This window comes from Tyto alba, unplaced genomic scaffold (assembly GCF_018691265.1).
Source record: "Tyto alba isolate M040663 unplaced genomic scaffold, T.alba_DEE_v4.0 Super-Scaffold_2, whole genome shotgun sequence".
In the NCBI taxonomy this organism is placed as follows: domain Eukaryota; kingdom Metazoa; phylum Chordata; class Aves; order Strigiformes; family Tytonidae; genus Tyto; species Tyto alba.
In genome coordinates this window covers 32,101,714-32,116,693 of record NW_024881282.1, presented here as the reverse complement: position 1 = coordinate 32,116,693, position 14,980 = coordinate 32,101,714, and the positions used below count along the sequence as shown (strand labels likewise).

Sequence of the window (14,980 nt, the reverse complement as noted above, 5' to 3'; positions counted from 1 at the left end):
CTCTGTGGTACAGAGATCTGTGAGAGTAATGAAGCTTCATTTCTATTGTGGTTTTGGATTTATTTTTTGAATGGGCATGCCTTGAAGTTGTTTGTGAATGGTTAGAAAGTGATTAGCAGATTTTTGTCTTTGTGCGTTGGTTAACCTGTTGCAGAGTCACCAAGTCAGCAGGTTGTTTTTAACAGTTTGACCTAGTAAGGCTGCAGCCATGCCTGAAAGATGTTTTGGGGAGCATGTATAATCAGATTAAAAAGCTATAAGATCATGCACAATTCTGCTTAAAACCTCGGGAAGTCCTTTAGCCTCAAGTTGCTGTGATGGAGTAAGACTGTTCCTGCTTCTTCCCCTGGGCACCTGCCCCCAGAGCTGTTGGGGGAAGAGGCTCGATGAGCTTCTAGCTGTCCATGGCTCCTGTGTATGTAAGATGTTTACAGGTGAGTTTTCCAAGGGTGCCCAGCCTGGGACATCCACACGTGTAACCCAAGCAGCTGAGAGGGCCAGCCAGGCCGAGCATTTGCAGGGCTGGATGGTGTGTTATACCTGTGCCACTACCAAAGCAATCGCCGGACCAGGATTCTTCTCCACATAGATGAGATCTTCCAGTACGTGGGGTGTCGGGCCAGTATCTTGCAGCCAGTATCAAGCCCCACCACTGTGGTTGTCTTGCCGGCAGGACCCTGAAGCGGACAAGTCAGAAGGTCTGATTGCAAGCACAGCAATGAAAGCGAGATGGAATTGCAAGAACGAAAATAAAGGGGAAGAGAGGCAGAACAGAGACCCCATCCCAAATTCAGGGGTACATTCTCTGCTCAGGCAGCTGTATTTAGGGTGCTCACTGTCATGTGGTGTTGATCTGCTTAAAAAAAATTTTGCCAAGTATTTTTTGCAGAGGGATCAGTTTCCCTGCAGGCGTTCCCCATAAGACTGGCAGAGCACAGAAAGCACTACTGGGTTAGGAACTGCTTAAATTGGTGCTGCTCCTCAGAAGAGAGAAAGACCCGGTGGTACCTCTCCTCCCTCAGGGAGCACCTGGTGTTGGAACGATAATGCAAAAGAAGACTGTGAACTTTGAAAAGGGCCAACTGCAGCTGGAAGCGAGAACCTGTTGGAGCTCATTAAAAGGCAAGTGTAAACATCAATACAAATGAGGGGTAGATCTTGGCTTCCCCACAGGCTTTTATCTTGCAGAAACTCCGTGCTCTGTGGATGAGAGGCTGTTTTGCAGGCGAAGGGAATAAAAGAGTGTTGCCTCACCTTTCATCCCACAAAATTCAAGCAAAGGGAAACCCTAATTTGTGTGTGCTGTGCCACTGGTTAGACAGTGCTGCCTGGGTTTTAGAGGATGGCTTGGTGGGTGTTGCTTTCACAAGCGATGCCTACATAAATAGCTCTGCCTCCCCCTTCCCCCCCGCCAGTGTGTGATGGTCTGGCTGTGCAACAAACCAAACTGCAGAACTGGTCTGGCTTCAAAAGAAACTCACCAAAAGATAAACACAGTTACTTCAAACTCAGACCAGTTCCTCGATCCAGTTCATTTCAAGCCCTCATAAAGAGCCGAGCAAGCATCACAAGGTGGGGGAGGCTCTGCTGGCATTGCCTCCAAAATCGACTTAAAAACACGCACAGCCTCATATTAGGTGCTGATACCTTGAGGGCTTCTTGCCTGCCCACTGGGGCTGGGCAAGGCAACGTGCAACTGGATCACCCAATTTTACCACACAGTGATGGGCTCTCCCACCTGTTTTGGGGAGCCTGAGAGCTCCCAGCTGAGCTGTGCACTGTGTGCTGTGACCTGGTTAACCCCTCTTCCTCGAGAAGCAGCTCAGTCAAGAGGAAGTTTTCACTGTTGAGAGAGTTTAACCAGAAGCCAGGCACTGCCAGCTCCCTGCAGACTCAGGGCACACGTGGACGTGTCTCCCAAGGAAAGGTGGGCGGCAGAAGGGGTGCTTGTCTGCACAGGGGCACCTCTGCTGTGGCTCTCGCTCTGGTCCTGGCCATGCTGCACTTGCTGCTGCCTTTGCAGGCATGTGAATGCCTCTCCAGCAGCGCTCAGCCATGCCCGAAGCGCACCCCGCACTCTTGCAGGGCAAGGCACCCCCTTGCACCCATATTCCCAAGGCACCACGAGGAAGGAGGGGGATGAGGACCCTCTCTGGCATAAGGCATGGCATAGGAACAGCCACCCCTTCCAGCTGCCTGGATTTCAGTCTAACCTGATGATGAAATCCCAGCCTCAGCCACGCTGCGAGCATCTCTGTTACAGCTTCCTACGCGTAGCTCTGAGCTAGAGCTCAGGGTGTCAGGCAGACACACAATACTGCTTGCATGCTGATTGCTTGACTGTTTTTGCTCATACGTGTTTTTGTGGCCCTTGCCTTTTCCAGTTGTCCCTTGGCAGGCTCTAGTTACAGTATTTTGTTGGTGGTGAGGGATGAGGAGGAAATCCCCCCTTGCTTTATTATTTCAGTAAGTAGTACACAAATCCCTGTGTGCCATTACAGTGTTATGAAGTTTAATCCACCTGAAGGGACTGCTGTATGCCACAATTCCTTCGTGTTTTCCCACTGACTCCTAGAGATCTCCAGGGTCTCGCTGGTATAATCCTTTAATAATAATAATAATTCTTACCTCCAAAAAATAATTTCCTCCCTTGGCTCCTGGGATGGGCAAGGCATTAAAATCTGCCTGTTGTTTTCTAATCATACTTCTCCTTCCTTTAACTGCACTCACGGTTTCCCACAGAAATACTCTGTTCTTTTGTGCTCTCATTTCCCAGCCCTTCAGAGGAGATTTGCATCCCCAGAGAAATCTCACGCAGCCTCAGAGACAGCCTCAGCTTCTACACTGGAGCCTAAATATACTGGTCCTGGACTGCCCCGCTGCTTTCCTGCTTGTTCTCCCACTGAATCCAAACGCTGGCCTGCAATAAGAAATCCTGCTTAGCCCGGATAAACGTTTTGTTCAAGTGCTGTGCAGTATCACGTACAGCGTGCGCTGCCTCGCCGATTGCACAGGAGCTGTGGGTCACACCTGCGTTATCTTGTGCACCTTCTGGAAAAAGAAAATGACTGAGTCACACAGTTGCCTGTCTGATAGTTGCCAAAGGCTGGATCCTGTGAGCACTGAAGCAAAGGTAAAGCTACCTCTGACTTTATGGCACAGGACACGATCCCTGAAAGAATCCATGCCGAGATACTGCTGAGTACACAGCACAGCCCTGCGAACTCACAGCCCAGCTCTTGTCCTGAGGCTGAAATCTCCTCCTCCTAATCCTTCCTCTACCTTTTAAGCAAGCAGCTTGGGTCACCCTCTCAGCTGCTGAAATCCATCAGTGTGCAGGAGCCCTGCCTGGGGGCACTGCTAAGAATAGTGTTTAGGAGCAAGGGGAAGAGAGGAGTGAGCCTGGAAGGGGTTTGGCCACTGCCACCAGCACTTAGACCCTTCCTTGTTTCCTACAAGCGATGCACGCAGCTTCATGCGGTGCTCTCGTCTGACAGTCTTCTGACCCTCTGAATACTGAAGTCAACGGCACAGCTGCAGAAAGCCCAGTGCCCTTGCCTTGCTATGGCTGTAAGATCCCGTCACTGCTGCCCTCACCTCGCGGGCTAACGCTGCCGGGAGCGCAGGGTCTCACCTGCCCGTCTCCACGGACCGAGCCGCGGGCTCCCGAAACAAAGTGCAAATTAATCTCTTAGAAGCAGCCGTGTATCAGCAAAATGCCATAGAAACCACAGCTGCGTTACGGAGGGCCTTTTCCCTGGCATTATGCAATTATGTAATTATGTAAGTTGGCGTTATATAATATTCCTGGCTTTTTCAGCGCGCCAGGCTCCCCCCTCCCTGCCTGCTCCCCTGGCACAGCGGCGTGTACCACGCTTATGCCACACCACACTTTACATACCCCAGGGCCACGGCAGAGCTGGGGCCACCACCGCTGCTCCCAGCTACAGGACCCTCGGTTGCCCTCAGGGTACTTTTTTTTTTTTCTTTCCAATTGTATTGTAGGGGAAAAGGCTCACTGAGAAGCAAAAAAAAAGTATTTGGTTAAAAAATCTGTTTGTCCCTCTGAGCTGTTTTGCTGTGTAAGCACACGGATGGTTTGGATTGTTTCTTGAGGAAAACGGACTGGTGTGGGGAGCATCTCTCTCCTCCTTACTGGAAAGTTTATTACATGAACTTACTTCAAATGAAAAAAAAAAAAAAATCTACAATTTCTGCTAGTGCCTCTCTCTTAGGTGCACATTTCCCTACTTGCAGCAGGTCTGGCTGCAGAGAGGACAGGGCTAGAAATCATCAGTGATGTGTTATATTAACTGCCAAGGCAATGTGGTGGACTGCTCGTCTCTCTGATGTTCACTTTACAGGTCAGGGTTGGATTTCTCTCTTCACAACAGCGATACTCTAAGGAAAAAATTGAATGTGCCCAAACAGACTTGGAGCTGGTCCCTCCCTGTGGCTGGTGAGTGATTCCTACCGTGCCTCCCGGCTCTGTCTGGATGGCTGTGCCCTGTATTAATAACCACTAAACAGCTGGTGTTTCTAAAACCATACCCAAGGGCCTGTCCTTGCTCTCTGACTGGTGTGTCTGTGGTCTCAAGCAAGTCGTAGAACTTCTCTGGTCCCTCACAAATGGGGAAAAGAAGCGGCTTTTCCACTCGTGGGGTTGTGGCGTGGTCTAAATTAATGCTTGTAGAGAGGTTTGCCATCCATTAAGGGAAGAGCAAGGCAGAGGTGAGATTGCATCCACCACGTTGCCAGAAACGGCTCTTCCCCTGCCTGCTGTGCCCATTCGATGGGAGGACCTTTCCCAAGCACCTTTTGGTTGTGTTTTGGGGTAGAAACAAGCCCCATGAAGCCACTAGGACAGCCTTCCTCTTTGGCAGGACCCCGAGGCTCAGCTGTGGCTCTGCTGCTGTCCCGCAGGGTGTCCCCCTGCCCCGATCCCCCCTCTCCAGTGCTCGAGGCTGGGGGGGAAGGCGCAGCATCCTCCCCACGCCAGCGACCTGCCGCAGGGCTGGGACCAAAAGCCGCCCCGACGCCGGCCCTTTCCGAGGAAAACAGACCGCCTCTACACCCCGCACTAAAACCCGAGCCCCTTCCAAAAGTTCTGCCATCTGCCCCCCCCCGAACCGCGGCGAGAGCCCGGTGGTGCTGCCGGACACCGGGGATGCCACAGTCCTGCGTGTCCTGGGGTCACTCTCCTCCTGCCTCCGAAATTTGAATGGCTACACGCTGGCCACCTCCCCGAGCCTCCAAATCCCCCCCCCCCCCCCCCCCAAGGGGCTTGGACGTGGCCTCCAGTCCCCGTGGCTTTGTCGCCCGTGGCCACTAGATGGTAGCAAGCCCTGGCCGACGGAGCCGGGCTGCTGCGGCACCTCCTGCCCGGGCCGGGGGGTCCCCAGGCTGGTACCTGTGCCGGGTGGTCGCGGTCCACCCGTGTATGTGTGTGTGTGCGGGGGGGGCTTTGCAACGAGGACACACAGCACCCCAAGACGCGGCCAAAATTATTAACGCGCTGTCTGAGCCGGTTTCAGTGAGCGTGCCTTAGGTGGGGGTGCAGACGCGTGGCATGGCTCTGGCAGGGCCAGTGGTGGTTGGAACGGGTTATTCAGTCATCCGTCTCTTTTTGGAGGGAGCAGCCCCTGTGTTGGCTCTCTGTAGTTGGCGTTTATCAAGACGATTATACAAGTGATAGATTTTTGCCCCGAGGGGGAAAGGAGAGGCCTGTAGATACTAAAATGTTACGTCCTTTTCATGGCTGCAGGGTTGAGGCGCAGTCTGGTGCGCTGTAAAGCTTTTAGTATTTCTGCAGACTAGGGAGAAGAGCTTATGATTTAATTTTATTACAACTTGACTTGTAAAAAAAGCAATATGGAATCCCATACTCCTTTTAAGCCTTCTGACCATTTAATATTAATGTCCATACCAGGACTGTTGGCTTCACAGCCCCGGGGAAAGCTACAGAGAGCCAAGAGTTGACCAACTTAAAATGAAGTTATTACAGCAACTGAGTTGTTTCAGCTTGGGAAATATGGCAGGGCTCAGTGCATAAGCAGCAGCCTCTCATGTACCAGGAGCACATTTCTGTCATGTCTGAAACGCATGTAAAACAGTAAGGTCAGTATTCAGGATCCGACCCAAGGCTGAGCCTGGGACCATGCAAATGCTTGTTTACTGCTCTAAGTACTTGGGGAGTGAGGCTGCAGGTGTGTGAGCTCTCAGCCCTGCGCTGTGGAGAACATGAGGAACGAGCTGGAGGGGTTTTAAGCCAGCTTCCATCAGTTTAGCTTAACTTGGGTAACTGATAGCAGCCTGGTGTTCGCGCAAGTAAATCGGGATGAAATCTTGGCCTTGAAGTGTTTAGAACGTGGATTTTTGGATGTGAAGCAAACTGGTGCATAGAGGAGGGAGAAGGGGAGGATTGCAGGGTCAAAGGCTGACTTGGCTGACAGAGGCTTGCAGCAGGTAACGGCCAAAACTCCCTTACCTCTAGTCTTGGATACTCGCTGACACCTCCATTTGGCTTTTGTCACCCTTCTTACCCAAACCATTCCCTTTAAACCTGTGTGTTTCTGAGGGGTGCGAGGCTCTGTGCCTCCATCCCCCTCACTGCCTGGTTATCCTTGTACGTGGGCACCTCTCCCCCCTTGCAAGGCTGGAGCAGGGACACGGTTCCCACGTCGAGTGGGATGGGTAGATGGGTGCAGAGGCAGCGATGCACCTCAGGTCCTGCAGCACTGTGGTAGGGACGGTGGGGTTGCACACTCTTCTCCTAAGCCCCAAGGCAGGTGTCTTCAGCCCTTGGTTAACATTTCTCGCCTGCCAAAGCCTGTGGTGTGTGCCCTTTTGGAAACGTCCAGAGCTAGGTGCGTGCTTCGGAACAGCAGTGCTGGCTGGGCTTTGTTATCGGGCTGGGCTCTGACTGCAGTCACCCCCTGGAAGGGGCTAATCACCCCGCTGGTGTGACAGGCCGTTATCAGTCCTGATGGCGCCGGAGGAGAAAGGCTGGGAGGTATCCCAGAGCATTCCCACATTGATTGTCAGCCCAGCAGCTTTTCCTCCCAGCACTGCTATTTGGCTTGACAGAGGTAGCCAGAGACCTTAACTGCTGGCTGGGTGCATGCTGAGTGAAGCCCTGCCGTGTCCTTCTGTCCCTGGCCTGCTGCAAATTACCCTCCTGGCTCAGCTGTACGTCCCTTGGCTCCGATATCCAGGCTCAGACAGCAGCTAATCCTGGGCCTTCCCCGCCAAGGCAGGCAGAAGGACCCCAGCAGGCTCCCATACAGCTTTTATCCCATTTCTCCCTGTTGCAGAGGCTGGGGAGATGACTGGGCCGCTTTGAATATGGTTAGCTCTTAAGGACATGTCTCTTCTAACACTGTGCTCTTCTCTATTAGTAAGTGGTGTGTGTTCCTCCAGGGAGAAAGGAGAGTGAGATCAGCATGGGAAAGGAAAGGCCTTCGGAGACAGTCACTGGCTGTCCTGGCCTTTTCTCCTGCCTGCCCTTGGCAGGCCAGGGGAGAGGGAGGCAAGGTGGCCCTGCAGATGACAGCCCTCTTCAGTAATCTCCTGCCATACAGCTTGACACTGTCTCTGGGTCATCGGGAACCTGGGACAGGCTCCTGGCACTGTGTTTCGGCAGTGCCCTTTCTGTCTAGAGTGGGACATGTGCCAGTCCAATACGAAAAGCAGAAATGATGCCATCCGCTGCACCCACAATAGCACCTGACCCAAAATAGCTTCCTAGAAAAAAATAGGGAGGCTGATTAGGTTAGACAATCCTGAAAGAGAGCAGGACGTCCAGCTGACGATTGACAGGTGTAGGTCTGTGAGCAGGGGCTATAAATCCCACGGGTGAGCTCTCCAGCCACCCTTTTGGGGAAAGGCAAACGGTTGTGGGGAGCACTCAGCACCTGCCTTCGGTGAACCATGGGGCTCAGTGATCAGGAGTGGCAGCAGGTCCTGACCATCTGGGGAAAGGTGGAGTCCGACCTCCCTGGCCACGGGCATGCAGTTTTAATCAGGTAGGGGAGAAGTTTCAGTCCTAAGAGTAAAGCTGAGAGATTTTGATGAGAAACCAAGGAAGGTGTATATTTAGTATGGGGGCTTGTGTTTGGCAGTCTTTATTACAACAGGCAGTTTCATTTGTTGTTGGGTGGTGGTTTTTCCATTACTACGGTTTCTGGGTTAAAAATTACTCACTGTGTAAAGTGGCTGTGCTTCTGTCTCTCCATCTGTTCGTGAGTGCAGGAGCAGGCCAGTGCTGCTTTCAAAAGATGGTGGGACTTTTGTCACTCCCTCTGCCTCCGCTGGCAAAGCTCTGCTTCAGATCCTCATTGCCCAAGCACCGTGGCAAGAAATGCTGGAGTGAATTGTGTGTCCTGGGCCTTCAGATGCTCTGCGGCAAGGATGTTGGGGGGGCAGGGAAGGAAGGGAGAGGAAAATCACCTCTGTGACGATTTTCTTGGAATCGATGATTTCAGTAAAATTAACTGTGAATTACTGGAGTGTTTCCCTCTCCTCACCTTAGTCTCAGCTGGCAAAGCCCTGCCCATCCTGCTTTTTGTCCAGAAGTCTGGGTGGTGACAATTGTCCACCTCCTGATGATGAATTTGAAGTCTGGATGTGAAACAAGGCACGTTCTTCCTCCTGTTTCCTTCCTCCACGATTCTGGTGTCAGAATGGGAGTGCTTGTGAGGTCTCCATCTGAGAGGACCCCTGTCCCCATGCTGTCCCCAAGAGGGGAGCACCCTGGGGGCCAGCAGCAAGTCACAGAAAAGCAAACTGGAAGGGATCTCAGGGTGGCAGAGTGGGAAACAACGTTGGGTAGGCATTGGATCCTAGCCTGTCCTTAAAGACCAGCAGGGATTGAGACTTCGAGGAGACTCTCTCCTGATCTCCCCCTCAGCCTGTGTGCGGTACGATGTGCTGGAAGGGTGAGGATGCTGAGGAGAGCAGTGGGGATACGGCACCCGCTTGGGGGGTTTCCTAGCCTAAGCACAGCTAAGGGAAAAGGAGCCAGCACCACCAGGAAAATCCACTGAAAAGCTCCGAAAAGCTCTTTCAACGATGACACAAAGCAGGGGGGCTGTTTTATTTACCTTCTTTATCACGGCTCAGTTCAGCTGCGATTTGAAGGAAAAGGAGAGATGGGGGCAGCTGGGTGGCAACATGATGGCTCTCCCCTCATGCGGTCCAGAGCAGGCGTGCTGGTGGGGTAGCAGGAACATGAGCCCTCCCCACCAGTTCATCTCTGTGAGGTGGGTACTTTGGCTCTGAAAGTGCCACAAGACAGTAAAAGTGGTTTCCAACTGAAAAGGTAGTACCATTTTTCTCACAGGTATCACCTGGCAGAGCATGGCATGAAATATACAGATGACACCCCTGTGACTTTGTGCTCCCCAGCCAACCCAGGTCATTTCTTGTTCCTTCAAAGGGTTTCTGAGGGAGGAGAAAGGCAAGGAAAGCACAGCAGCTCTTTGTTTAGAAATATGTCCATGTGTGCATTGTTAAAGAGTTCTTAGGTACATGTCACATCCTGGGAATATGTTTAGAAAATACTGGTTCAACTGGATGTTTTCCAAAGGAAACAAAAAAGTATTCCTCAGAAGAATTTTCAAGAGTCTTGGGAGTTCATCATCTTTGGCAGACACGATACAGCCATAGCCAGACACGGTGGAGGGAGATTTTTAGAAATAACTCCATCCCATTTAAAGGTGCAAGTTTTTTCCATCTCTCCGGGTAGGACACAACCTGTGTCACAGAAAGGTACAGGAAAAAAAGGAAAGGCTGATGTTGGTGTGCTCAGCACCTGGTAGAGTACAGATATCCTTTGGAGACCTTTGAAATTAAATGTTAGCAAAGACCGGTCACTCGTCTACAGAATATTTTTGCCACAGAACAGCTTGTGTTTCCATATGCCCGAGGTATCTGTTAGTGTAGTTTAACCTGTACTTACATCATGCAGTGGAGAATCTGGCCCTCATGGCAACATACTTAGGAGGAATGTCCAGTTCTAGATGGGATGCTTACCCACTTGCTCCCAAGGACTCTCTGAGGTGCCACAGTTCCCGATGGAGGAACCACGCTGCTGGCAGCTGGGCTGAGCTGGGGGGTGGGAAAAAGGGGCAGGAGCCAAATTTCTCTGTGTCTGCAATCACAGGGTGGGGGACACAGTAAGCTCTCCCATTCAGCTGATGTTCAAGAACACCTGAGCTCCAGATGTGAGGGACCCGAGGCTTGGGGACTGCTCCCTTTTTTGTGTGCATGAGAAGCCTCTGGCACTCTCCTTTCCGGATTAATGCAGATATGGAATGGGAAGAGGATCCTGGTGAGACCCAGGGGTCTCCAGGTTCGCTCCTAAGCAACAGTAAGTCAGTGAAGATAGGTGGTTTTGTTTGGTTTTGGGTTTCCTTCAGATGAGTGCAAGAACTCACCTCTCAGTACCACAACGTGCCTTGGCTCTTGTCTCTGTCTTAATACAGTTGACATAACCTAGGGGACTGGTGCCAGTGAGTTGGCAGAGCTATTAAAAAAAAAAAAATATAGACACTTGCTCTGTTGCTCTAGTTGGATGTGTTTAGGGCAGTGCCTCTGTCACAGCCAAAGGGAATGGAAAAAGACTGCAGTGATCATGTTGGGACATGTGTAAGAGGATGGAATTAAAGTAGATACAATACTCCAAGGTAGGTATGTCAGGAGTTTCTGCTCGCTAAAGACAAGAGGCTTTTCATCATTTGTTAATGATAAAAAGCAGCCTGTACAAAATAAACAGGAAGGAAACTTCTGCACACAGAGTGCTATCAGACTGTGGAACACCCTACCAGGGGAAGGATGAAAACCATGTAAACCAGATTCAGAGTAGGGTCAGATGCTTCCCTGGCTTATATACATGCTAAAAGGAGTGATTGTGAATGGTGATAATTTGGAAATTATCTATAATGTCCGAGTTCCCAGGTTAAAGCAGTCTCTGCTAGCAGGGACTAGCTAAGAGCTTGCTTTGGGAAGGTAAGTGGTTTAGCACACCTTTGCCTGTCCACAGACTCTGAAATACCTGGAGCAGCTGGACCTCAGCTCTGGTCTGGATGACAGCTCTCTCAAGTGTCACAAGTCCCTCTACCTTTGTCCACAGACTCTTTCAGGACCACCCTGAGACCTTGGATCGCTTTGAAAAGTTCAAAGGCCTGAAGACCCCTGATCAGATGAAGGGCTCTGAAGATCTGAAGAAACATGGAGTTACCGTCCTTACCCAACTGGGAAAAATCTTGAAGCAGAAGGGTAATCATGAGTCAGAGTTGAAGCCCCTGGCTCAAACCCATGCGACCAAGCACAAGATCCCTGTCAAATATCTGGAGGTATGGAGAAGGGCAGGGAATCTTGGTGTGTTGAATGTGTGTAAGACAACTACGTGAGAGCTGCGGTTTTATTTACTGATGGCTAGTTGGACTTCAGTGAGCTCTCCCTCAAGTCCAAGGTCTATGTGTACAGGCAGGAGGAGGCACAGAAAGGGTGAACGGTATGCGAATGGTATGCAAATACCCAAGTTTAGATTTCCCATTCCAAACACCACATGCAGTCTGAGCAACCCTTGACAATAATAAACCAGCCCAGGCAGCCTCTGCATGCCTGGGAAACTACATTACATAAGAACTGTCAGTGTCTGGACACGAGGGACATACAATTTTAGAGTAAGCCCTGGAGGATCCACTGGAGACCAGGACCCACAAAACTAAGTGTTAGCCAAACACAGGGCACGAATTTTCAACCTTAATGGATGAGGCAGACAAAGAGTGGGTCTGCTCAAGGTCATGAAGCAGATCAGCGTCAGAGCTAGGAATAGAGCCCAGTTCTTCTGCCCGGCCCAGGCTCCTTGCATGCTAGACCTTACTGTCTCTCCAGAGACTGTGGAAAGGGCTACTGAATTAGCTCAGAGATATTTCCGGGCTCTGCAACCTATTTCTTAGTCCGGCTTTTCTGAAAAGAAACCTTGAGTGTCCCTTCAGCTTCTCTCTCTCTCTTTCCTTCCTCACAGTTCATTTCTGAAGTCATTATCAAGGTCATTGCCGAAAAACACTCTGCAGACTTCGGGGCTGATTCCCAGGCTGCGATGAAGAAGGCCCTGGAGCTGTTCCGAAATGATATGGCCAGCAAGTACAAGGAGTTCGGATTCCAGGGTTAGCACATACGCACAGAGGAACACCACGATGGAGGCCTGGCCATGCATCTTAGAGTAGCTTCCCCAGCACTGTTTTGGACATCTCACAATTGGCCATCCAAGATGTGTGGGAAAGCTTTGATGAGAGGCCAAGAGTCACTCCAGGCAGCGTAGAGGCACTCAGAGTGATATCCATGATAAACCGCTGTTTCCTGTCTTCATGTATACAAGAGAAATAATTTGCTTTCTTAGGAAAAAATAATGTAAGGGGTTATCTGTGAGCTTCTGCCTATCCTACCCCCTTTTTCTTTCTCCCTCCCTGAAACCCAGTCTCATCGGAGAAGCGAATGGCATGGCCAGAGAAGAAGGGATGTGGAGGAACAAGGGGAGTGTTGAGGAGCGCGGTGAATGAGAGAGTGAAGGGACGACTCAACTGGTGTGAGAGGGATGTCAGTATGGGAAGCAGGGGCACAGCGTCCCACTCTCCCACAGGTGAGACCGTTAGCAGGTTACTGTGAAGAGCTTCCAGCACAGTATTACCTTGCTTTGTGGGGGTGAACGCAGCCAGTCAGTCTCCAGGGTCTGCCAGCTCGGAAACTTGCATTAGTTGCCAAACTCACATTAGCAAAACCATGGAGAGCAGTACTCGCTGCGATCTGTAGGTTTCTGGTAGCCGCCGCTACGCATCTGAAGTTCTGTTGCACTGGGAAGTAAAGTATGTGTTTCTCAGAAAATAAAAGTTCCTGCACCAGTGTCGTGTGTTTGCTCCCAGCTTTGCAGGCACTCCCGTGAGAAGCGGGGGAGGCGCAGGAAGCAGAAAGGCGCTTTGCATACGTATCCGGCTGCACCACATCCCGCGGTGCCGGTCCACGACTTGTGCGACGCGTGGCATCTGCCCCAGCCAGGGCACTCGGGGCACTCAGATGTCACCGCCGGGTCACGACCCGGTTACTGGACTTCACAACACAAAACGGCAGCCTAAACTCGGCAGCTTAAACTCAACAGCCTAAACTCGGCAGCCTAAACTCAGCAGCCTAAACTCGACAGCCTAAACTCGGCAGCCTAAACTCAGCAGCCTAAACTCAGCAGCTTAAACTCAGCAGCCTAAACTCAGCAGCCTAAACTCAGCAGCTTAAACTCGGCAGCCTAAACTCAGCAGCTTAAACTCGGCAGCCTAAACTCGGCAGCTTAAACTCGACAGCCTAAACTCAGCAGCCTAAACTCGGCAGCCTAAACTCGGCAGCCTAAACTCAGCAGCCTAAACTCGGCAGCTTAAACTCAACAGCCTAAACTCGGCAGCCTAAACTCGGCAGCCTAAACTCAGCAGCTTAAACTCAGCAGCCTAAACTCAGCAGCCTAAACTCAGCAGCTTAAACTCGGCAGCCTAAACTCAGCAGCCTAAACTCGGCAGCCTAAACTCGGCAGCCTAAACTCGGCAGCCTAAACTCAGCAGCCTAAACTCGACAGCCTAAACTCAGCAGCCTAAACTCGGCAGCCTAAACTCGGCAGCCTAAACTCGGCAGCCTAAACTCAGCAGCCTAAACTCGGCAGCTTAAACTCAACAGCCTAAACTCGGCAGCCTAAACTCGGCAGCCTAAACTCAGCAGCTTAAACTCAGCAGCCTAAACTCAGCAGCCTAAACTCAGCAGCTTAAACTCGGCAGCCTAAACTCAGCAGCCTAAACTCGGCAGCCTAAACTCGGCAGCCTAAACTCGGCAGCCTAAACTCAGCAGCCTAAACTCGACAGCCTAAACTCAGCAGCCTAAACTCGGCAGCCTAAACTCGGCAGCCTAAACTCGGCAGCCTAAACAACTCGGTGCCTCGGAGCTGAGAGAAGCGCTCCCTGACTGAAGGCCACGGCCACCGCCGTGCTGGGGGGAGCGCGGTGAGGGAAGGCCCTTTGCTTATTTATGGGGAGGGAGCACGTGCAAGCGGCCTGGGGTCCCAGCAGCAGCACGGTGCACGGTGCGTTGCTCCCTCCAGGCAATGGAAAGCAGAGCCGATGAGCCCAGGAGGAAGGCTGCAGTGGCGGTGTACGCTCTTAAGACCCAAGCTTTGGCCTCTGGACCGGTTTGCATTTTTTGCTGAGGTGTCTCTGCAGCGCATGCTGCACTGTGTTTGCAGATGGATACCCATGTCCTGCGGGGGAGCTTAAGGGGCAGACCCAGTGGCAAAGCTCCTACCTCTCCCAACCTGCTACCACAGTGAGGTACAAGCGACCTAATTTTACTGAGGGGGGGGGAGAGGCTGAGGGCCACCTTGTCCCTCAGGCTGCCCCAGGGTTAGTCAGAAACGGTTGGAACCTGAAAAGGGGTTTTGAGTGCAGACTTGACCTGACACCCAGGTTCCCAGCAGACTAGCTGACTCTTTGAGAATTGTGCAGTTTCTCTGGCTGCACCTAGTCAGAGGGGCAGTTATACCCCACAGTGAGCACTGGGGTCCTCAGTCCCTCTTCTTCACCCATCCCCATCATCCAGATCAGGGCGTCAGCAGTAGGGTGCTGCAGTCTCTTCTGGCATATGCACTCAAGGTGTCTCCGGGCAGAAAGCAAGGTGCATGAGCAGCATGCTGTCTTTCCGAATATTTGCACAGGGTCGAGAGCATTCACGGCAGGGTCACATCTTGGCACAGCAGCAGGATGCTACAAACAGCCGGGTCGTGGCTGGGGAAAATGTGTGGAGTCGACATGGCCGCTTTTTTCTGGTATGGAGAAAGTAATGCACCTTATCTCACAGGGATAGTGTGAGGGCAAACATGAGAAAGAAAAATGAGGTGCCCAGTATTAGGGCGCTACTGGCAGGGTCTGGTTCAAAGCACTCCCGACTA

At 51.6% G+C, this 14,980-nt stretch overlaps 1 protein-coding gene across 3 annotated transcripts; it reads left to right on the top strand.

Moving 5' to 3' along the window:
* Positions 1-2,727: 2,727 nt before the first annotated feature.
* MB (myoglobin) lies at positions 2,728-12,907 on the top strand. Of its 3 annotated transcripts, XM_042792379.1 has the most exons (4): positions 2,728-3,133; positions 4,365-4,459; positions 11,132-11,354; positions 12,032-12,907. In XM_042792379.1, the coding sequence occupies exons 3-4, from the start codon at positions 11,202-11,204 to the stop codon at positions 12,176-12,178; spliced, it is 300 nt and encodes a 99-aa protein (XP_042648313.1). In that variant the 5' UTR covers positions 2,728-3,133; positions 4,365-4,459; positions 11,132-11,201; the 3' UTR covers positions 12,179-12,907. The 3 variants fall into 3 exon arrangements, with proteins under 3 accessions (XP_042648313.1, XP_042648314.1, XP_009972987.1); XM_042792380.1 differs by lacking the exon at positions 2,728-3,133 and having other exon boundaries at positions 4,250-4,459; XM_009974685.3 differs by lacking the exons at positions 2,728-3,133; positions 4,365-4,459 and adding an exon at positions 7,872-8,024.
* The last annotated feature ends 2,073 nt before the right edge of the window (positions 12,908-14,980 follow it).

What these genes read in the sequence shown, in the direction of transcription:
- MB (XM_009974685.3), top strand. Translation starts at nt 7,930, where the DNA reads ATGGGGCTCAGTGATCAGGAGTGGCAGCAGGTCCTGACCATCTGGGGA. An exon ending in GGGCATGCAGTTTTAATCAG is followed by an intron (nt 8,025 to 11,131) that starts GTAGGGGAGAAG and finishes CTTTGTCCACAG; the next exon opens with ACTCTTTCAGGACCACCCTG. An exon ending in TCCCTGTCAAATATCTGGAG is followed by an intron (nt 11,355 to 12,031) that starts GTATGGAGAAGG and finishes CCTTCCTCACAG; the next exon opens with TTCATTTCTGAAGTCATTAT.